At 34.3% G+C, this 24671-nt stretch overlaps 1 protein-coding gene across 2 annotated transcripts; it reads left to right on the top strand.

The window, feature by feature from the left end:
• Positions 1-665: 665 nt before the first annotated feature.
• On the top strand, positions 666-24671 carry LOC117332475 (piwi-like protein 1). 2 transcript variants are annotated; one of them, XM_033891390.1, is made up of 19 exons: positions 666-715; positions 11172-11307; positions 11855-12101; positions 12713-12927; positions 13512-13636; positions 13865-13945; positions 14596-14799; positions 15269-15377; positions 17823-17946; positions 19383-19500; positions 19869-19983; positions 20491-20678; positions 21412-21563; positions 21950-22074; positions 22320-22494; positions 22712-22868; positions 23311-23436; positions 23874-24021; positions 24395-24671. In XM_033891390.1, the coding sequence occupies exons 2-19, from the start codon at positions 11200-11202 to the stop codon at positions 24509-24511; spliced, it is 2634 nt and encodes an 877-aa protein (XP_033747281.1). In that variant the 5' UTR covers positions 666-715; positions 11172-11199; the 3' UTR covers positions 24512-24671. The 2 variants fall into 2 exon arrangements, with proteins under 2 accessions (XP_033747281.1, XP_033747282.1); XM_033891391.1 differs by lacking the exon at positions 666-715 and adding an exon at positions 1123-1165.

The raw sequence follows: 24671 nt of genomic DNA, 5'->3' as shown, positions 1-24671 counted from the left end.
GTGTTTCGTGAACTAATGACAATTACCCGTGTATCATGTACTCGTGTTTCGTATTTTATAAAGTGACTTGTGGGAAATAAATCTTAAGATATACTTTTCGATCTTGAACTTGTGTATTCTGAACATAAAGAGTTAAATAAAGTGATTATAGTTGTTGTGTAATAGATTGCATTTATAATTGTACAAATTTAAGCTTAGTGTTCAAATCGGAAATAAATATATAAAAATCGAATTTAGATATATTTTATATATATCCCGAATCCTCAATATTTATATTCTAATGTAAAGATATGTTTTATGGCAATTTCAAAAGTCTCCGTTTTAAAATAGATGCAACGGTCTTTGCAAATTTAGTCTCCATACAACAGTTCGGCAAAATATCGTATCAATAACTAGCCTAGATCCAGAGACCATAGGTCTCTGCTAGATCTAATGATGATTTTATTCTACGATTTTTATCCTTCATCAATATGTTTACAATGAATATCTACATAAGAAACCCTCCCGTTAGTATATACGTCGCTGGTCTAACATGATCCTCATGTAGTTTTCCATAATTTGGTAAAGGGCCCCCCCCTGCAAGTGAAATGTCCAGCACCGAAAGTCGTGTGCTGACTGTGATTGGCTACAAATTTCGCGCGAACTAGTCATCCGTCACTGCGAGGGTCAGTGATGCGTGCAGAAGAGAACTGGAAGAAGTAGCAGGTGGTTGATGGTTAGTATTTGAAGTGACAATACCGATAACGGGAATGCAATCGGTTTTTTTTTGTAATACTTTCAAAAACAGAGTATTGTTATACAGTTAAACAATAGAAATAACTCAAAATCACAGTCGAAGGGACTGTGCATGGATGCAATCGACATGCTGATGATGCTCGGTTCGTCAAACGATGCTCCCGTGCCTGGTAGCCATGTTTGCATCGTTAGCAGCCTTGTCGATCACACACTTCATTTATATCTACTTAAAGCCCATGTTTATAATATCATTTGATGACTTTTATACTGTGACACACATAGGGCCTACATGACAATTGTACTGTTACAAACAAAGTGAACATAAACATGTGTTTATAAGTTTAAGCATGCGCACGTATGGCTTCCTGTCATCGGCCATATTGAGGCACCGTGTTTATATGAAAGCTGGTCAGTACGAATTGGCGTGTTGGTAAGTGGGCATATTGCCGGTGTACCTAATGAGTGACCAGGGAGTGTCCAGGGACATTTTGCACGCCCAGGAATTCGTTAATGAAGATTTTTTAATAATTTTTCTGTAACATACTTATGAGACCATTATCTAACACCATGCAAAATTTCACTTCGATCGAATGATTACATAATATGGAAATGCACCTCTGAAGTTGCAGTGCAGCGTGCACTCGGGTGTCGGGCGCGCCCAGGAATTCGTTAATGAAGATTTTTTAATTTTTTTTCTGTAACATATTAATAACATCATTATCTAACACCATGCAAAATTTCACTTCGATCAAATGATTTTATAATACGGAAATGCACCACTGAAGGTGCATTAAAGCGTGCATTGGAGTGTCCGGGGCGTATTTGACACGCCCAGGAAGCCGTTATTGAAGATTTTTTTATTTTTTTTTCGGTAACATACAGATTATACCTATATCTAACATCGTGTAAAATTTCACTTCGATCAGACGATCGCATAATACTAAATTTTGCCATTAAATCTTACGAAGTTACGATGAAGATGGCCTGTATTACGGCTGCGCTCGGCATACGAGTACCAGGGAGGTTTGTACAAGCCCAGGAAGTCGTTGATTTATATTTCTTGATTATTTTTTCTGTAACATACAGATTATACTTTTATCTAACATCGTGCAAAATTTAACTTCGATCAGGCGATTGCATAATACTAAATTTTGCCATTAAATCTTACGAAGTTACGATGAAGTTGCCCTGTATTACGGCTGCGGTTGGCACATGAGTGTCCAGGGAGGTTTTTACACGCCCAGGAAGCCGTTAATTTTTATTTTTTGATTATTTTTTCTGTTACATACATATTATACCTTTATCTAACATCATGCAAAATTTCACTTCGATCAGACGAGTGCATAATACTAATTTTTACCATTAAATCTTACGAAGTTACATGGAAGTTGCCCTGTATTACGGCTGCGGTTGGCACATGAGTGTCCAGGGAGGTTTTTACACGCCCAGGAAGCCGTTAATTTATATTTCTTTATTATTTTTTCTGTAACATACAGATTATATATTTATCTAACACCATGCAAAATTTCACTTCGATCGGACGAGTGTATATTTATTGTATTTTGTTACTGAATCCAGCCTTAGGTGATCACTTCATTGTCCAGGCCATTTTATATCTACCTGTGATCTGACAAATTAATCCCGGAGCGCCGCCCACCTGCGGTGTGACCGGTAATTGTATTGGTTTACATAACAACTTGACATGTCCCTGTTAATTGATATATAACATATTGCAACCCGGAATAAAATACAAATAAAAACTTACTATTTCATCAGTTACGATTATTCCTTCAGTTACAGTTTCAGTTCCGTAATTAGAACGTTTAATAACATCGTAAACTTTGAGTTCTAAAATAAATACGAAAATCATACATTCCAAGTTAAATACTAACATTATTTTTTTACAATATAAATAGTTGTAATGAGTGACAAACCCGCGTGTTCGGCTAATCTAGCTAGACACTCGCTAGATAACGTACAATCAGAGGCAAAAATATATTGTTTTAGTATTCTAGTACAATTAACGACTTAAAAATAAATATAGCAATTATTTATCAATCTCCTGCAAATCAAATAGAATATAACGCATTATGACAGAATTAATTGTAACGTTATAACTCCGTTGCCATACCTGATAAATGTATTAAAATCGGCTATAGACTTATTTAGCATGCCCGTATTCTGGTTCGCCCAATAGGAGAAAGTCGGAGGTTTGATTTTTGCGGAAAGGTTATAACAATGTAAATTGTAAATAGAAAAACAACCAAGGACCTTTAGGGTCGTTCAAGGATTACCACACATATAATCAGGAGAATTAATTTTAAAATTTGCTCTGAAAAGGTCATAGTTAAGAGAGCTAGCACGGTTCTTCAAACGGCTATGCAGTATTTTTAACATGGGGGAGCCACACACCAAGATGCCTTTATTATTGGACACTTCCTAGGTATATTTCTTTTAATGAACTTCTAAGTAGACGAATCCTTTAATATCTGGATCGTTCCAGTTTGATGGACGACGGAAAGAAGGAAATACGCATACAAAATGTATTTCTAATCGAAAGTTAGGTTGTCTCAGATGATGGGAATCTAAAATATTACGGATTTCTGCTAATCTTTCTGGCATTATGTCACAAAGAATATTTATATCTATACCATTTTTGGTAGAGAAGAATAAAGACATTCTCTGCGTTTCTTCTATAAATCGGCAAAAGTTCCAGCCTATCACAAGGAGACTTAACACGAACACACCACAGCCTCCCAAAACACACATACGCACTCACCACACGCATGTATGTCGCACGCACGGGAGGCTGTCCTTAAATGACCTTAGCTGTTAATAGGACGTTAGACAAAATAAATCAAACCAAATTATGTACACGTCTCTAATATGTCAATTGTGGAATTCCAAATCTGAAACCTGAAATAAAATACTTATAAAAACGTATTATTTCATCAAAACCATGAATACATTCTTACAATTTCGAAGTGATCAATAAATGCATTAATATTTTATAAAACAATAATTGACCGAGTCAAGTGAAAAAGATCATCTATCGGTGACTCCGCCCACCTGCGGTGTAGTCTAATTGGATTAGTTTATATAACTTTGGCGCCTGTCTAGCTGTCAACTAACCCGCGTCTCCGCCTCACTTGTGTTCAATGGAAGACGAGTGACAGGTAACGAAAGCCATCAGTAGGCGGAGTCACGTAACTAACAAATTAGGTGTCGTGCTGTTTGTCCCTCACCATCAGTTTGCTTATTTCTATTCTAATATAAAAAGAATATTTTGTTGCTACCAGAAACATGAAAAAAACAAGTCATTTTATTACCAAATGTAATTTTCTGCATCTTGTACTGCTGCAACAACACGTGTACAAAAATGACCGTTTGTTGCCCGAGTGAATAATCATCAATTACTGTTATTGATGACTACGTAATACCACCAATTGGCTTTTTGAAGTGTAAGTTCTATCGATTTAAGTTGTGCATTTTCGAGATTTTTTAACACATTTCGTGAAGAGGTCGGCTTTGAAAAGGGCCGTTTTTAGAGGTACTGATCGTTTATTGTCGGAACAATGTGGTAGGGTAGGGTTTATCTAGATCCCAAGAAGATGGTTCTAATCACACTAGGTATCAGCCCAATATGGTCGGATAAAAAATAAAATCAGTGGCCTTTTTATTTTGGATATAAGGGACTTAAGATTTTTAATTGATCTGTCCTTGGTTAAACAAATGTAGGAGTATAGTATGTCCCTGCATGTACAAACTTGTACACATTTATCTTCCCGAAATGGCACGAATTATCACCTTTTATTTCAGTTAAACTCCATCGACCGTTTTTTCTATTATTTGATACGAATCTCGTATCATGATTCACAATTTGGTTGCAGACTCTAACTTTGAAATACTGCAATACATTTTGACAGATTATAATATTTTTTACACGCGGACTCCTCTGTACACTCCATGTAAAACATTTATTTCATACAGTTTTCGATGCCATTTCACATTCTTATCCCATATGCACGTGCTTTTTATCATTATATCATTATATCAACAAGTTTTTATCAGTATTTCATTTCGAGTTTCAAACTTTGAAATAGATTTTGAAGAACTGTTTATTGGATATAGGACAGTTTCCAATGCCAGTTGACTGTTTTATTTGTATTTCATTTCAGATTTCAAACTCTCTAATTTATATGATTATAATATACACGCATTTCAAAAGAATCATTTGTTAGATATGATTTTTTTTCTTCCTTTAATTTCTCTTAAAAGTCTGTTGTCTAATACCTTTATTTAATACATTAATGTATCATTTTCTATGTTGTACTACTTGTACTTATACTTCCTTGCTGTGTTAACAATCAATGTTTGAAATGAGAAAAAAAAAATAATATACTTACACGAAAGAAACATCTACATATGTGTACATGTATTTGTTTTAATTTACTTGTATACTTTAATTCTTACGACGTTGAAACAGAATCCCATTTTTTAGGCAAATATATCTTTTATAACCAAGAACATCAAAAACTTTATAATCATGACAAAACAGTGAATGCTGACTTTCTAAATTACTGTTATGATTCTAAATTTTATTTCTTAATGACAAAGGAGGAAGTTAAGAGGAACTCTTATTGCTGATTTAACCTGGTACGGTCCTGTTAATGTAAATATACTTTGCAATGGTGACACGAATATCTCCTCAACTGACAATGTAAAAATCGCCAAAGTTGTGCAAAACTTCTTGAGTAGGTCGGGAAGATTCGACTAATCATCACTTCCTATCCCCCACCCCCTTCTTTTCATACTATTTTCCTATAATAAAAAAACTTAATCCAAAATGCTCCATTTATCCATATAATATAAAAATGTTTTTTCTTCTAATCGATCAAGTATATTTGAATTCATTCCAAACATTTATATGTCGTGATCTTTCCCGATGCAGTCATTTAACTTTATATGTACCTATCTCCTCTTCCCTCCTGCCCCCCCCCCCCCCCCCCCTCTCTCTCTCTCTCTCTCTCTCTCTCTCTCTCTCTCTCTCTCTCTCTCATTATATTTTCGTTTCTTTATCGAATTTCTGAATATTTGTATATGCCATCATGTGACTATGTTATTGTTAATTATTTTGTTATTATTATGGGAGAAGTCGTCTATAAGTTGGAAAAACTTGCTGACTAATCCCTTTGTCATTATTATATGTCAATAAAATATGTTTAAACTAAAAAGGAGGAAGTACAGCCGGTTTTAGCTAGCACAATATTTAACCTTTTAAAGAAGAGACAGGACAGGAAAAAGGGTAAGAAATGCCAAGACAACTGCCAAAAAAATGAAAGTTTAGGATACTCTAAAAGTAAAATTTGTTTTTTTTTTCAAAAGGTTTCATACAAAGTTTAAACACTCTAAAGGGAATATTGCAATAGAAAAAATATATACAAAATAAATTGATTGTAAGCTCTTATAAGATTTGTAATTATACTGTTAAAAGAAATAATGCTGCATATTAAAAACAAAAATCACACTGTACATAGCATTATTATCAGGCAATCCTGTCAGAATTTTTCACATCAGAATAGTTTTACAGCAGTTTATTAAAAAATGTAATTATATAAATATCCAATTGAACAATTTATCAATAACTAAGTAACTAACAACAACAAAAATTAACTAAAAGTCTAAAACAGTTAGTATATATAACTCATGTAAAGGCATTCAATAAATAAATATCATAAAAAATAATACATTAATAAAGATGAATAGATCATGACTTACAATAATTACTATGCAAATTAAAATGCATGAATTGGTTAAGATATTAAGTTATTATCAAACATTTAATAAATAAATATCATAAAAAATAATACCGGTACATGAATATATTGTGCCCAATCCTATTGTATATATTTGATACAATAAAATATGTTTAAACTAAATGAATATAGATGAATCAATTATGAGTTACAACAATAACTATTATGCAAAGTACAATGCAGAAATTGGTTAAGATATTAAATCATCATCAAACATTGTGACATTATTCAGTACAAAATACACATAATATAAGTTTTATAATAAATTACATCTTCATCTATAATCAAATAAATAATGTTTTAATGCAAAGTGAGGAAATTATTCCAAATAGTATATTCTGATTTTATACTTGAAAAACTTTATCATAAACAATATCTTAGTGTTAAGAAATAAAATAAAATTATGGAGAGTCAAAAAAATAAAGTAAATGTGTTACATATAGCCAATATATTAGTTATACTCGTTATAAAATAAATAAATAATGGACTCTTTGTAGAACCGCGTCCTCATCGCAGTCTGGTAACATTCTTATTTTAACAATAGAGTTACTTCCCTTCCAATCTTTGGAGTACACTACTTCGTAAGATTTAATGGTAAAATTTAGTATTATGCACTCGTCCGATCGCAATGACATTTTGCATGGTGTTATATAAAGGTATAATCTGTATGTTACAGAAATAATAATAAAAAATATAAATCAACGGCTTCCTGGGCGTGTAAAAACCTCCCTGGACACTCATGTGCCAACCGCAGCCGTAATACAGGGCAACTTCATCGTAACTTCGTAAGATTTAATGGTAAAATTTAGTATTATGCACTCGCCTGATCGAAGTTAAATTTTGCACGATGTTAGATAAAGGTATAATATGTATGTTTCAGAAAAAATAATCAAAAAATATAAATCGACGACTTCCTGGGCGTGAAAAATACGCCCTGGACACTCACGTGCTGACCGCAGCCGAAATACAGGGCAATTTCATCGTAACTTCGTAAGATTAATGGTAAAATTTAGTATTATGCACACGTCCGATCGAAGTGAAATTTTGCATGATGTTAGATAAAGGTTTAATCTGTATGTTTCAGAAAAAATAATCAAAAAATTTAAATCAACGACTTCCTGGGCGTGTAAAATACGCCCGGGACACCCGAGTGCACGCTGCACTGCAACTTCATCGGTGCATTTTAATAATATGCACTGGTCCGATCGAAGTGAGATTTTGCATGGTGGTAGATAATGGGACAATATGTACGTTACAGAAAAAATTTTCAAAAAATCTTCATTAACGAATTCCTGGGCGTGAAAAGTATCTCCCTGGACACTCATTACTCCCTGGTCACTCATTAGGTACACCCCATATTGCTATCAGAATGATGGGATTATTGATCTAATATTTACATGATTATTAAGGGCATGGCCATAAATTTCATGACAGACGTCCAACTTGCAGATGTTTGTACACATTTTCTCGCCTCGGACGGTTTTGTTATCGTCTCTCTTGAAATTCTTCTAAGTATGAATTTTCCCAATATCTGCGACCAGAATTTCAGAATGCAATACCCACACACATTAATTTGAACAAATGTTATACAGGTTTATTCTTATGAAAATTACGAGTGTTGTTTTGACGGATAATACGTAATGACACAGGACGTGCCATCTCCCGACAATAAAATGAAAATGTGCATCTGATTAGGTTTATGTGTTGGCAATATCATGAATACGACAGTTTCATTTGACGCACCCATACCTATGAATAATAAGTATAATATACGAGTACCTGGGTAATTAACCCTAGTGCAAAGATACATTTAATCTATAACAGCAGAAAAGTCAGCACTTGTTTGTTGTGTAATAGCATTATTAATTATAGTAGAAGTTTTGAGGGTAACAGTGTCCTTTTTAATTCCTATTTTTTTAAATCATTAAATAATTGCTAAACACTTAATTACAAAGAAAACATTTTTTATTTTCTGTATATGTAGTGTATTGGCTCCATAACATAGTTAATTAATCGAATTAAACACAGCAAATCCATTTTGAACATTTAAAAGACAGCATGTTACCGATGCAACAATGCTAAACTTGAAATTTCAAGTATGAAATAAAGAATTTACTGAAAGTATTGTCTTCTCCATCTTAATTTTGGAAAATGAACATAATGACCTTCATGAAATACCAAATATAAAATGAAAATAAGTTTTAAAAATTTGATAAAAATGTCACACTTTTTAGACCAATACTGAGTGTGCCCTAGTAGTGATGTATGCCTTTTGCAATTAATTTTTTTCAATATCCGACATCAGATTGTTAGAATGCATAACCCAAAACACAATTGAGTCAGTTTCAATTATTTTGAACAAAATTTATTTTTTTAGTTTCATTAATTTGAAAATTAATCTTGTAAACTACAGAAAATGTGCTATTTTCAGACCCCCAAAAAATATGCAAAATCTGTAAATGTTTGTGTCTGTCATTGCACAGGAAATGTGGGTTTAGTCATAAATGTATTTGCATTATGTACAAATAAATATATGTAGCATAAGAAATGTCGCAAATTAAACAGGAAACACTTTCCCAACTTGCAAGCTGATGTAATTGTTTACATGCCAAGAATAAGTTCTAATAAATTATATTAGTTTGACTACATCTCAGTACCTAGCAAAATGTATGATTAAAATTAATATGAATAACCCAATATCAAGATTCAACATATTCTGTACCGACTTTGATCATAGTGAAGTAAAAAATTCTTTTCCTTTGGCTTTTGACATGAGACTTGTCCAATATTGAACTTGTTGTAAGTAAAAGTTTTATCTGCACTGTTTTTCTGAACCATTAAAATATGTTGTGTGAAAGTTTTCTTTGTTGTCAGCATTTTGTATTATATCAAATTCTATTACATGTATAATACACATGATGAATTAATGGTATAGCAATACCAATTTTGTCATGTATAATTTGGAATAATGAATGTTGTTCAAGCCATAATTGATAAGTGACTCTTTTGTCTCATTGTAAGAAGAAAATTGGTGAATTGGGAAAGTAATTTTCTGAAATAATCCAGATATAAGGCTTTATTATGAAATAAATTTTAAAAGGATTTTACTTTATCAAAACAAAATTGCTTTATTTATTAATGATAGTCATATATTGCCTTGGCAAAATATACTTGACCTCAGGTTATATATTATATATGTACACAGCATGTGTACATTTTATATGGGAGATTAACCTTGAGGACTTGCATGTAATATATTGTTCCTTAAGGCATGTAACCTGACAAGCAGAGCAAATTCAATATGAATGCCTCTACTAGACATGAAAAGGTAATACTGGATAACAAAGGACATTGAACATAGGTCATCAAGGGTCAGGATGACATATAATTATTGTGCTTCCTCTGTCTGTCCTGTGTAAGCTAAACTTCTTCAGTTCCAACAGTGGGGCTGAGCTCAAACTTTGCCTGGGATATTGATTTAAAATCAGATTCTAAATATAAAACAAAACCTATACATGAGAATCGGGCACTGAAGACTTAAAGAAGTTTTGACTGACATGATTAAACAAGTGCATTTTATTTGATTTCTTATATAATCAGTGGATGAAGTGTAATTTTCATTTGCCGCATACAATCGTTTCATTTACTGAAGCAGTAAAGTTGCATTTGAATAAAAGAAATTGTTTCTGAAATTGTTCCAAGTTCATGAACAAAGGGGATTAGAAATCAGAAGTTTACTATCTTTTTGTACATTGTATAAATTAAGATGGGTAAAAATATAGTGTTGTTTGTTGTGCTGGAAGAAAATATTTTTGTTTGAATTAATTATGATTTTGTTGAATGCAAGGGATATATGGGAATAGGGACATATCCGTAATATGTACTTGTCTTTTCTAAGTGAAGCATTTAATAAAATCACTTAAAATACCAATTATTTCAACTAGGAATTCCTATCATACAAACAGAAAAACAATACTAACACACATTTTAAAGGGTTGACATAGATGGCGACTTCTCTGTAAACAATACTAACAATCTGTCAATAGCCTATTGCACAATGTACTACTGTCTCAGTCGATACATCATCTGATCTTCAAGTGCTATACCCTGTTGATATAGTATACGTAGTTGGGACTAATATTATTTTTCTTTTAATACTAACCAAAAGGAAGACGCTTGTATTTGTTATAAATAAAGAAAGTGTGGCAAATGGTGGTATGTAAGTTTAGCATTACAACAGGTGCACTTAAGTGTTGGGGAAACTTTGAAGATAAATTTGATGGCAGCGTGCGAGCTTGGTGGTACAACAGATGGCAATACACTGAAGTTGTAATATTATGTGTCATAACAATTTTAACCATTTACCATTTTGATGTCTGTCAATTGAAGTTAACAAAGATAGTAGACACAACACTCCTCTCAGAGCTGGTCAGTTTTACACCTATACTGCCACAAGTGTTTCTATGGAAGAGATCCATTAGGTTGATCTTTTGTATTTCTATATTGTACGCATGTGCCATGTGTACTAATTGTTGGCTGGAACTATTGGTAAATTTGTATTGCTTGCTACGACTGGAAAGCAGGCTTTAAGACCAATTCTTAATTTTTATTTGCTTGCAGAAAATAATTACTAACCAAGAAGACCAAGATGTCGGGACGGGCCAGAGGACGATCCAGAGGTCGATCTCGAGGAAGTGGAACTCCTCAAGAAGAACCTTCAAGACGCCCTGGGGAGGAGCAACAGAGAGTCCAACCAGTAAGCATTAAGGTGGAACTGCAATGGAGCATCATGTGGTGTCCATTGATGAATTATCAGTTGCTTCCTTACATTGATGCTTCAATCGATACCTTGTATCTATAAGATAGTGTACATAGTGAATGCCTTGTACATATATGTTAGGGTGTATGTAGTCTTGAAATAATTACCAAGGACCAACACATTAGCTGTCCTTCATTGTAGTAGTTTGATCATACATTCACCTTCGTCTAGCATGTATCCCTCACTAATGCCGTCTTTTAAAACGCTATTTACCGAGGACCAACTCATTCCCTTGTCTTTTATTGTGGTAACTGGTATAGTTTGATGCATTGACCCCTATATCCTTTGCTAAACCTAACTGGGTTCTAACTTGATTTCATATTCCAGAGATATTTCATAGTTTAAGAATTTTGTAACACCTTTATACAGCTTTGATAGCCCTGGATAATTGGAGTTTAAAACTTGCTTTTTGGGAAAAACATGATATTATTTCATCTGTTGTTTTGCTATGCCAGGCATTTAATGCTGTTGTTGTGTATTCTAGCCAACGGCTGCTGCACCAGCTCCCACTCCAGGTGGGGCAACCAGTGTAGCAGGTAGTGGTAGGGCAAGTTATCGTGGGGGAGTAACTGCTCCAAGACCAGGCGCAGGAGATGCCCCAAGAGCTCCAGTCGAGGAAATGGCTCAACTAAGAGTGGGAACTGGAGATGCTCGACAAATAGGAAAACGAAGGGCTGACTTCCGTTATACAGATGTTAACACCCGTCCAGCTCACATCACTGACAAAAAGGGTAACTTAAGAATTACTGGTGTTATTTCTGTTGATTTTGTTGAATCCTTGAAACGTACTGAAATTGTTACAGCATCAAGATGCTTGTTGAAACAATATTTATGCATTAACCATGAAATTGAATAATATTTAATCATTGTCAGCTTATGGGTGTAGTGCGAGGTGACCAAGTGGAGAGAAATTTGATAGCCATATTATCCAGTTAGTTTGCATTAGTTATGAGAAAATGAATATGGAAATAATTCTTAGATAACTGTTTAAAACTTAAGAAATAAAGGAAATTTCAGATTCTAGAGTAGATTTCATAGTTTAAAAATTTTGTACCACTATTATAGTGCATATTATACAGCTTTGACAACCCTGGATAAATTAAAGAAAGATGATAATTACATTCTGATCATTATGGCATCAACAAGTTTATCAAGATGATAAAGTAAGTTTATCAAGATGATAAAGTAATTCTTTGTATAATCTATTATTTTGGAGTTTCTTATTTTATAATGACATCTTTTAGAGGGCTCCATTGTAGACCTTTGTTATTTATAAAGTATTATCAATGCTTCTCATATTTGTATGCATGTAGTATGTTGTTTTCTTCATTTTTCTTGGCAGGAAGTTCAGGAACTCCTTTACCTCTAGCAACCAACTTTTTCACTTTTGATTGTGATGAGGACTGGTCTCTTTACCAATACCACGTGGATTTTAACCCAATGATCGACAGTCGCAAGATGAGGGCAGGTCTGCTGTTCACACATGCGGATCTACTTGGACCAACTAGAGTCTTTGATGGCATGATCCTGTATTTACCTCATAAGCTACCACAAGAGGCAAGATACTCAACTTTTTTTTTAACTTGCAGAACACTGTTCATCCCCCTTAATTTGCGGAACTGGAGACTTGTGATTTTTTGACATCAAAAATTGTAATATTGAAAGTTCTTAATTGATTAAAAGTTAATAGCAGTTATTCATTTAATATATGTGGTGGAGGGAGTTGGTCATTAAATCGCAAACACCTGTCATTCTTTTATTTGGGGTTGGGTAAAAATTGACAGGCAGATACCTAACACTTCCAATGTCGTAGCAACGGTTCATTAATAAGGCATTAAAATTCTAGGCAAGATGCATATTCTTGGCCCAATTGGGTGGAAAAATTGATATTGTCATTTTTCACCATTTATGTCCACAATCTATGAAGTTTATGCAGTATGGTTTCCAAACTATAATAGTTCTGTTAGATAGGCGATTTAAAACTGAACAATTAAGTTGATCAAGGCTGTTTCTGTTGTGAATTTACTTGCAGTAAGAATTAAACCAACTACACTTTAAAAATAAAAATATGAACAATACAGAAATTTTCACGTTGCTTAAACCTGGTTATAATTCGCATGCTTTGTGTGATTCTTTTACAGGTGACCGAGGTTTTCAGTCAGACAAAACGTGACAATGAAAATATTCGTATTACTATCAAGCTGACAAACACATTTCACAGCACCAGTCCTCAATGCTTACATTTGTACAATGTAATCTTCAAAAGGTAAAATTAATACTATGCATTTTGAATTGTGTGCTTCAAAACATGTAACATAAACAGCAAATTATCTACCATAGGTTGCTCAACTTTACATTGATAAAAGTATTCTATTCCAGAAGTTTTGTCTGTCTGCCTACTACATAGTTGTGATGTTTGATATGAAAATGGTTTGGCAACATAATTAGTCTCTCGTTTAAATAGTTGAATAGAAATTTATTTCAATTTCGACAGGATCTTGAACCTAATCAACATGCAACAAATTGGTAGAAACTATTACAACATGGACCTTGCTGTTGACATTACTCAGCACAAGTAAGTTGCTTTCTTTGTATTTAATATGGCTTTCGATGAAAAGGAGTTGGATTAAAGTGTAAATACTCTCTACAGGGTAAAGAACTCAAAAAATTGATTGCAGTTTTAGCTGTGAAAGCTTCTTCCTGGGAGAAAAAAAATGCTTTATATTTTATATTTATATTTAAAGAAATATATATTTTAATGTATACTTTTTCCTTATATCACTTTTTTCATTTCATAAAGATTTTATTTAATTTAAATCTGGGGGTATTGGGCAACAGTCAAATTCCTATATAAGCCCTCTCCCTTTGGTGTAATAATGGACTCTATACAGAGATAGCATAGTAGTATTGATGATCAACATGATAGTATGTAAGTATCACGGATACAGAGACTAACAGATACCGTATAGTAAACAATGTTTGGTTACCTCCCTTACATCATGTTTATTTTATTGAATTAAACCAAAGGGTATTTGGCAGCAGGCAAATTCCTATATAAGCCCCCCTTAAATTGCTTCCTCGTGTACAGCGCCAATGAGTGGAGCTTTGATTACTATATGATTCAGAATGTTTTTAAATGATTGCTAAAAAATTATGCGATTGAGGCAAGGTCTTGGGCCTCTTTTATTTTTTTGGTTGTATGTATGTCATTGTGGTGTGTTTCAGACTAAGAGTGGTGCCTGGATTCATTACCTCAATATTGCAATATGAAAACAAGGCCATGTTGTGTGCAGACATCTCCCACAAAATTATGCGAATGGATACAGTATTGGATATGATGTACGACATGTACCATTCTAATGACAGAAGTGGAGAGTCATTTGTTGACAGATGCACAAAAAAGTTTGTTGGAAGTATTGTCCTTACACGGTAAGTCAATTTTCAGTATTTGTAGAGAAAAAATGTTTTACAGTTAGATGAACAGATGTAGTTTTAGTTCCTAAAGGCCGATCAACACTAGAAAGGTCATTAGGGCCATGAGAAGAGTAAAATGGGCAAAAACGAAACAAATTTAAACAAAACTTGTAAAAATGTAGATACATCATGGAACACTCGCATCAAGCTTAAACTGAAAATGTGGCCATAGTTACAAAATATTGTGATACAGACCAACAGCTTTCAGAAAGTTAAAAGTTTCATTGATGTATACAGTTTCAATTGTAGTTATAGTTTGTGGAAATTATTAATTAGTTGTTTCTAACAACAAAATATAACTTTCTTCTGATTTGATCTTGTGTTACATACAGCCAGATATTGTACCAATATTTAAAGGTTTATAAGAACTAAAAATTCGCAAATTTTCCAAAATCATTAACATTCTAACTTGATAATTTAACAGATACAACAATAAAACCCATCGTGTGGATGACATTGATTGGGATATTCACCCAACCAGCACCTTTTCCAGACGAGACGGTGAAATCTCTTTCAAAGATTACTACAGAAAGGTAAAGAATTGACAAATCTATTTTCTGTGTGTTTTCAGTTTAATCTGTCCCATCTTCATATGTTTTTAGGTCATCTGTCTCAACGGGTCAGATGACCTATAGTCAACGTGCTTCGTCCGTCGTCAACTGCCGTTTGTAAACTTTTTACATTTCAAACTTCTCTGCTAGTTTAAAAGTTTTAATATTAAATATTTAGTAAACATCATTGTTGTATTGTTAAATTCAGGAGCAAAATAATTGATCAAAACTTAGTTAGTGCTGCTTTTAATTGGGGTAGAAATAGTCTGTGTTTGATAAGTGTTAAACTCGTTGAGATCATAACTACATAATAATTTCACTTCAGATTCAACTGTTGCAGTTATTGACATCATCATCATGTTTTTATGTAAATTAAATTACCTATGAATTATCTTTATTTCAACCAAGAGTAGTGCCAAGGCTTTTACATTCGTCTACTCCTGATATCTTGATTAGCATACACTTTCATATATAAACACCACACCCGGTGACCACCAAATTCCTAGTTTGAAAGGTCATCTCAACATTTAAACATCAACATAAACACCAAACCTTGGCTAGCTGATACCAGGTTGATTGAAAAAACAAACTTGTCTGCCATTTTGTTTAGTGTGCATGAGTCAGTCGGATGCTTTAGAGCTACTACAAGCAGTCAAACAAGCGTCTGTGTGACCACATTGACTAATGAAGAAAACAACATCAGCGATTAATTCCAGAAAACATGAAACCACTACAGAAAATTCACTCATCAATTTTTTCTGGATTTTAAGATTGATGTCGTTTGAAATGTTTTGAATCGATTAGTTTTCTATTATAATCAATGATTGGCCCACCACTATCTAAAGGCACATCATGTGTCATTGTTCGTGTACACAAAGATAGAATGATGATCATATGGCAGATGTATTTGGTTTATAAAAGCAACTTTTAAAAATTGATTTAAGGGGGAAAGAATTTACCGTAAATATTCGGGTATAGTGCGCACTCGCGTATAGTGCGCAGGTACGTTTTTGAGGTTCATTTAAAAAAAAAATTAACAATTTTTTTTTTTTCAATTTTCAACTGAGCGGTAGATGAATTCTAAAGCATAAGATGATAGGAATTTGTAACTTATGAAAGCTTATTTACAATGTACCACATTTAATTGGAATCACCGGTCAGATTTGACACATTGGATTGACAGGTTGTTTACATTATACCGCGACAGGCCTAGTCAGCTTGCAAATTGTAGCGGTCCCATCTACGCTGTTAGTACCAACAAAATAATTAATCCTAACCTCAATTACCTTGTGATTTTCACGCAGGTATGACCTCTTTGGTATCTGTCCACGAACATACAAAGCTAATTAAGCTCAATTATAACAAGATTGACTAGTAAGCTGACTGCTACGTAATGTAACACAGGTCGCCATTTTGTATACAGTACAGTACGGAAACAAGTCTGCAGTCGTCGTGCTGGTCACAACTTTTATATCAACGAATTAACATGTGTAAAGGATAAATCTACAGTGCAGACGATAGATAAGAGTACCCCGGTAGTTTTCATAGCAGTCATGTCGTATTTTATATGGCCAGTGACTGCCGCACGAGATCAAGGCATTAGTGTTACCCGTGCCTAATTGCGCATGCGTGCTGTTACAGCTTCCGTAAATAAACCAGTTGAACGTTATCAGTTTCTGGCAACATTCTGGATTTATAAGGTGATTAATTTAGAAGTATGAAATAACTAAGTACTGTTATATCATTTCAAGTTTTGTTTGATGTTAATTGAGATGTTATACATCGTTTTGGACCTGAATACGGGAACATGCTCAAGTGAGATCGTATGTGTACGGAACATGTGGCTCACGATCTCGCGATCGACTTAGATAAATCCACGTAATTGCTGATAAATACACAATTTCAAGGAATTAAACATTAAAATAACTATTCATTTCTTTGATTATTTGTTAACTATTACTTTCTTAATGCTTTATACATGTTATATATCCCTAAGTATTAAATCAATCCTGCTGTGAAAGGAAACGATCACAAATCTCGGTCAAATCACATTCATTCTGACTGGGAAAAGGCTTGTACTTGCGTATAGTGCGCAGTGGTCTTTTTCACTTGTTAATTTTGGAAAAAAAGTGCGCACTATACGCGAATATTTACGGTAGTTTGCTTAACTCCAACACTGAAATTCTACCGTCTTTTAGTAAATATTCTTGATATTGAATTGGACAAAAAAAATTGTTTTTGACTATGCAAATAGATTATTGTGTTAAAACATAATTTTGTTGTTGCTTGCATGACCTAGAGTAGATATTTTTCTTCCCATCTGTTTCGAATCAAACAACTACAAATACTATTGGAATATCTGAACTTTGATGTCTAACAGGCCTCTTGTATAGTTTGAATTTAATTGAGTTTGGTGTTCGTATGCAGTCATATGACAAAGATATCCGGGATGATCAACAGCCCATGCTGGTAAGCAGAGCCAAGCCAAGGGAGGTGAAGATGGGACGCCCTGAAAAAATACTACTTGTTCCAGAACTGTGCATACTGACAGGTAGGTGTATTATATAGTTATTTTGATGGTACAGGAAATATTGTTGTTTGTTGAGCTCGACAGATGGACTCTTTCAAGTTCTATAGGAATTTTTTTGATGATATGTTAATTAAACTGTTATGGGCTGTTTTATTGAAGAGCACATTTTAGCCAATTTAGCACATATTTTTAAAACGCTTAGCTATAAACACTTAAATGTGAACATCGCTAAAAAGTAATGCACTAAAATTTTAGCCATGAATCAGCGTGCCCCATTACATTGAGTTGTTCTCGAATCACACCTATGTATACACTAACACTCCATGTTAATGGTACACTGCTTGAACAATCTAAAATAAACTTCTGTATGTTTAATGGTTAGCCATGACATGTATTGGTTGTTTCTAGTTCAAGATTTTGCAGCACAATATTTTTTCAGAAACTAGTCCTTTTATTGCTTGCGACAAATAAGTATCACTATGTTGGCGGCAGCCTCTGAAGAGGTTTCTGTGCGATAACTCAAGTTCCCTTGGGTCAGAAATCACATTTTTGACTATCATTTGTTTTATTTCTATTGGAATTCATCCTAACTTTGTTATCATTATCAGCATGGGTTGACAGCCTAATGGTATGAACATGTTGGCCATAACTGACCCCCTGGGCTGATGGGCGAGGCCAAAAAGGGTCAAATTGAAATATTTAAAACTTGGGTGAAGGTTAAGGCCAATGGGTCTCTTGTTTAATGGTTCATTCTTCAAAGGTTGAGATCACTTATTATAAATAGGAAAAATTGTCTCCATGCAATACTATAGAAAATCTGTCTCCGTGCAATAATCCAGTTTCTACCACAATACCCTGTGTTATTCAACTCTCAGGCCATCAGTTAATCATTACAGCTGTTGATTAACAATCTGTTTATACCACACGTGGTATAAACTCTGTACGCATTTTGATTGGCTAACAGGTGAACTTTGACCCAAGCTGCAATTGTTATTGAGATCATCAATAATATAATGACGTCACATCACCGGGTCCCGGACGTCACCGGTACACTTTATTTGCATACGCGAAATTATACACGCTTCCCTTTGATTCAAGCCGATATTATTGTGGTAGAAACAGGTCACACGACTCGAAATTGTTGGATATGGAATTTATTTCACACGAGTAAGTTATTTTTTAAAAGTTGCAAAAAACACTCGCTAAAGCTCGTGTCTTTTGTAACTTTTAAAAAATAACTTACTCGTATGAAATAAATCCCATATCCAACAACCACTCGTTGTGTAACCTCTATTTATTACCCAGCTTGCTATGCAGGTGACATATCCATCTCAACTGAATTCTTGTATGCATGATGGATGTATTATTAAAAGAAATTCTCTTAGAAACTGTCAACATAACATATTGCCCATTGTTTAGGAGTAACTAGTTTATTTGGTCAACTTTAAATTTTGCAGGACTGTCTGATGATGTCAGAAGTGATTTTTCTGTAATGAGAGATGTTGCCTCCCATACAAGAATTGCTCCAGAGGGAAGATGCAACACACTGTCTGGATTCATGAACCAAATCAACACGTAAGACTTTGTTTCTAGTCTTGGAAATTTACAAAAAGTTAGAAAGTCATATACACTGTTAAAGGGCATTATAAAGATACTTGTAGATGTAAAAAGTCATATAAACTGTTAAAGGGCATTATAAAGATACTTGTAGATGTAAAAAGTCATATACACTGTTAAAGGGCATTATAAAGATACTTGTAGATGTAAAAAGTCATATAAACTGTTAAAGGGCATTATAAAGATACTTGTAGATGTAAACATGCTCAGAATACTTTCAAGGTTAAGAAACATTGCTATATCTCTGGTTTGATTGAAGATGTTGTAACTATTAATAGGTTTGCCAGTCATACCAATTTTATCAAACTTTTCCTGTTTTGTTTTAGAACCCCTGCTGTTGTACAAGAGCTCAGGGGATGGAGACTTCGGTTCTCACAGAACTTGCTGCAGCTTGCAGGACGTGTCCTACCAAAGGAAGCCATCTATCTCTCCAATGCGCAGGTAATTATCTTGGTCATATAACACATTTTCTATGTAACCAGGGCTTTAGTTTAATAACTGGTTTGGGAAGGGACCTTTTTGTCTCATTTTTGGAGGAAAAGATTATTTTTGGGAATTTGGCTTTAAAATGAAATGAACGGCCCCAAAAAAACCCGGGGGGGGGGGGGGGGGGGGGGTATCTTCTGTACTCCTAGGAAAAGGTGGGAGAGAAATTGCATTCGTATATTGGACAGACACCAATATTTAATATTTACTTGCAGACAGACCAAATCTATTTGCTTTGGGCCATTTGACCCAGGGTTTTACTTTCCATGTTCTCGACTGATTTCCTGTGTCACCTTGTTTGGAACATCTCGTATAATCCTTTTTCGCCATTTGATTTTGATTACATGTGAATGTCTGTCCAACAAAGACGTGTTGGACTATTGTTCAATTCATATATCAGCACTGAAATTTGTGTTTTTACATGCATCTAGTCATAATTTCATGTTATTGAACATTTTGCAGTGCACCTACAAGCAAGAGGATGCTGATTGGAGCAGGGATCTTCGAGGCAAACAGCTAGTGACAAGTGTACCATTGAGCAATTGGGTCATTTGTTATACCAAGCGTGATTCAGCCAATGCTTCAGATCTAGTGAATACTCTCAGCAAGGTGGGACCTCCAATGGGCATGGCAATCAACCGCCCCAAACAGTAAGTATTAGTGTTGTAATGATATATCCATATGAAGCGATACAGCAATCCCTGTATCAAAACATCCTCGTTTGCAGGTCTGGAGTATTTTGAGTTATATTTTGTCTTTGGGTCCACAAAATCATTAAAAATTAAACCCTTCATATTTATAAAGTTTATGCATTTATTTGACTTCTGACTGGTCTTCTGAATGCCCTGTTCAACGACAAGTTATTTATGACAGTTTCACGTAAATTGGTTGGTGCGATAATTTTGACCTGTCTATAGTGACCGTTTTTCTGACTCCCCTTGGGCGGTCGTTATAGACAGGTTTGACAGAAGTCGGCTCTATTGATATATTGGAAATTAATACTCATTTTGGCTACACCACAATACATTGCTATATGTTATGTTGTTTGTTGAGTACTCTGACCTTTAAAACCCATATTCTAGCAGTCCCTAAAAAGTGCCATCTACGCAGAAGAACAATCAGCCCTTGTAGCAACCCGGAGCTATTTCTGTAAAATCTGCAAAATCTACCTTGTAGAATGACTACAGGGAAAAAAATACAGTATGTGGCTTACATGGTACTGTTTTAATTAGATTGTTTCTTCCGAGACTAACCTGGAGTTCTCCCACTTGATGGATACCTTCACATCATTTGATTGAAAACTGTTCAAACCCATTTTCGAGTGCTGGCTGGAAAACTGACAAGTATTGCAATCTTAGCATTTTCTTTTAATTTTAACAAAAGGTGCGAGCTACCTGATGACCGATCCTCTACCTATTTGGATAATCTCAAAAGGGCTGTCACCAGGGATACACAGCTGGTAATGTGTATCCTTCCATCAAACAGAAAAGATCGCTATGATGCCATCAAGAAGGCATGTTGTGTTGACCACCCAGGTATGTATATGGCATTAAGGACATAGGTAAAATGTTAATGAATGTATATATACACATACACACATGGATGTATATATTAGGGCTTGCACATTTACTGGATTTAAAAAGGATAAACTGGGAAAAAAAAGATAACTTATAGGATAGAAATGAATGCGGTTAATTAATGAGATTGCAAGAGATCTACATCTGCACACATACTTTAATCATTTGAAGGAAAATGTTTTGAATTGCTTATGATAATGCAAGGTCACTGGTCCTCTTGTAATTATGAAAAGTGAAAGATGAATGAATTTACTATAATTGGATTAGATTAAAAACAAATTAGCATGATGCACGTTAAGTTATTCTATGTATGTTAATTGTATGATGGAAAAATTTTAATGTAGTACCTAGCCAGTGTGTGGTTGGCCGTACTCTGGTCAAGAAACAAATGTTGATGTCTGTGGCGACAAAGATTGCCATCCAGCTCAACTGCAAACTCGGAGGAGAGGTTTGGCGTCTTGACATCCCAGTAAGTATTTGTCCTAGAGTCTTAATTGATATACAGAGATTTTAAAGTAACACAGACTTCCAGTAAATTTATTTCAACTTTGATTATTGATAAAAAAAATGTAATAAACATTTTGCAGAACACAATGGTATAATTTGTTCTGATATGAAATCTGCATTATCAAGGAAGATTTGAACTGTATCTTTAAAGAATTAATCTATAAACCATGCTATTGCAAATAAAAAGCTATTTTATTTTGCAAACAGCTGAAGAATCTCATGGTCATTGGAATAGACACTTACCACGACTCTGCAAGTAAAGGAAGATCAGTGGGAGGCGTTGTATGCAGCATCAATAGAACAATCACAAGATTCTACTCCAGATGTACCTTCCAACACACTGCACAGGAGCTCAATGATGGTCTCAAAATCTGTGTGAAAGGTAAAGGGTTAAAAATATTGCATTAAAATTATTCAGAATAAACTATCTTTTGCTTTTTTCTGCTGACAACTCCCAAATTAACAAAACAAAACCAAAACCGAATTTTATCTTCCATAGGTATGGTCATTTTGAAAGTATGAAATAAATTGGTTTGGTAACACAACTAATGCACATTATAAATCTGCTGTTTTCATGATTTGCCTGTTTATGATCACAGATGCATTGAAGAGATATCATGAGGAGAATGGCTCGTTGCCCGAGAAAATTGTCATCTTCAGGGATGGTGTTGGTGATGGGCAGCTCCCTGCTGTACACGAACACGAGGTACCACAAGTTGTGGGAACAATCAAGGAATGTGCTGGGGATGACTACAAGTAAGTCTCTACAAATGTTTGTATCCAGTTGAATGTTGTCCATCTAGTATCTAACTCTTCCTTCAAAAAGGCTTCTTTTCCAAGTGTAGATTTTAGCTAAATTTGATAAAGAATATGACAACTGGTTCAGAGAGATTCTTTAGATGAACATTTTGTGTTAAACAACTATGCATTAGCTGAAGGGCGTCTTGCTTAAAAATGAATGATATATTGAACTTGCGAATCCTTCGTCAATGGACTTTAAAACGACACAAAAAATTTTGGTCATCTATCCACATCTTTGATATTAACTTGTTTTAAGCTCAACAGGCATGACTTGAGTAAACCTCGGTTATCCATATTTTTAGCTTGCCTGGTCTGAAGGACTGGTGAGCATATGACATGGCAACATTACCTTTGATTTATGAATATTTCATATCATTATTTACCCTGTCAATTGTAGTGTGAAGATAGCCGTTGTAGTAGTTAAAAAGAGGATCAACAGCCGATTTTTCGCAAAAGCAGGGAGGACGTTCACCAACCCTGTACCTGGAACAGTTATAGACACAGAAGTTACCAAACCTGAATGGTAAGTTCTAGATGTCTAATTGTTAAAATAAAATAACAAGGTGTCTTATGTTGTCGAGATTAAATAGCCCAGACTTATCCGACATAAGTATACCTTTCAAATCATGTTGATTACAGCACAGTGAGCATGATAATGAATAAAGCAAAAGAAATTCACAGTCCAGTTCTCAAAACGTTTTGATACAATTCCAGTCCAGATATATCTTGCAGTGTTTGTCTTGCATGAGGAATGTTTTGATTAAATGATTGATAAATATTGATGAAACCTTTGCTAGTGGAATTATGTTATGTTATGAAAAATTCAAATTTTAAGATTCAGTTTATGCTATTAATCCACTGAAATGTTACATCATTTGTTTGAAACCATGAGTGAAAGGAGCAAATTTTGTTGACCAATTCATATACAATTGTTTGAAAATAAATATTATACAATTTTAGGTTTGACTTCTTTTTGGTGTCACAGTCAGTGCGTCAAGGAACGGTGACACCCACTCATTTCAATGTCATCTTTGACACCACTGGACTGAAGCCTGATCACATGCAAAGGCTTACGTACAAGATGACACATCTGTACTACAACTGGCCGGTATGTTATCATCATTGAATAGTTTAAAACTCGACACAGATATCAATTATTTTGTAACTTAGTGAAAAACATTTGTTGAAACTGTTAAAACTTTGATAATATCACTTTGATTGATGGGTCCTGTATATTAGAATTGTCCAATGTATAAGGGTAAGCATAGTTTTGATTTAAATGAAGAATTGCTGTTTAAATTAAGCTTCAGCTATCTAGACATACCGTATATCGGGTTTTTTTAGCGTATGCCAAATTTCGTTTTCTGTTCAAAATGAAAAGTTTAATTTTTAGCGTATTTCATTTTTAGCGTTTTCACAACGTGTAATTCAAATTTTAGCGTACATATGTTTCATATGCAACATTTAATTTCTTGTTTCAGGGAACCATCCGTGTGCCGGCCCCATGCCAATATGCGCACAAGCTGGCCTTCCTGGTGGGCCAGTCCATTCATAAAGAACCTTCATTTGACCTTGCTGACCGCCTGTACTTCTTGTAGAAGTTGACCTGGGTTGTCGTGACCAAATGATGCAATACTTCCAGAATAGTGTTTCCTGTTTAATAGAGGAATGTTTGTGAGCCAAAAAAGATAGTGACAATGATTTGGTTCTTTTTTAACCACCGTTTGACTAAGAAATTACTTGTTGCAGAAACAAGTC

Source organism: Pecten maximus, chromosome 8 (genome assembly GCF_902652985.1).
Source record: "Pecten maximus chromosome 8, xPecMax1.1, whole genome shotgun sequence".
NCBI lineage: Eukaryota > Metazoa > Mollusca > Bivalvia > Pectinida > Pectinidae > Pecten > Pecten maximus.
This window is presented reverse-complemented; position numbering and strand designations above follow the sequence as displayed.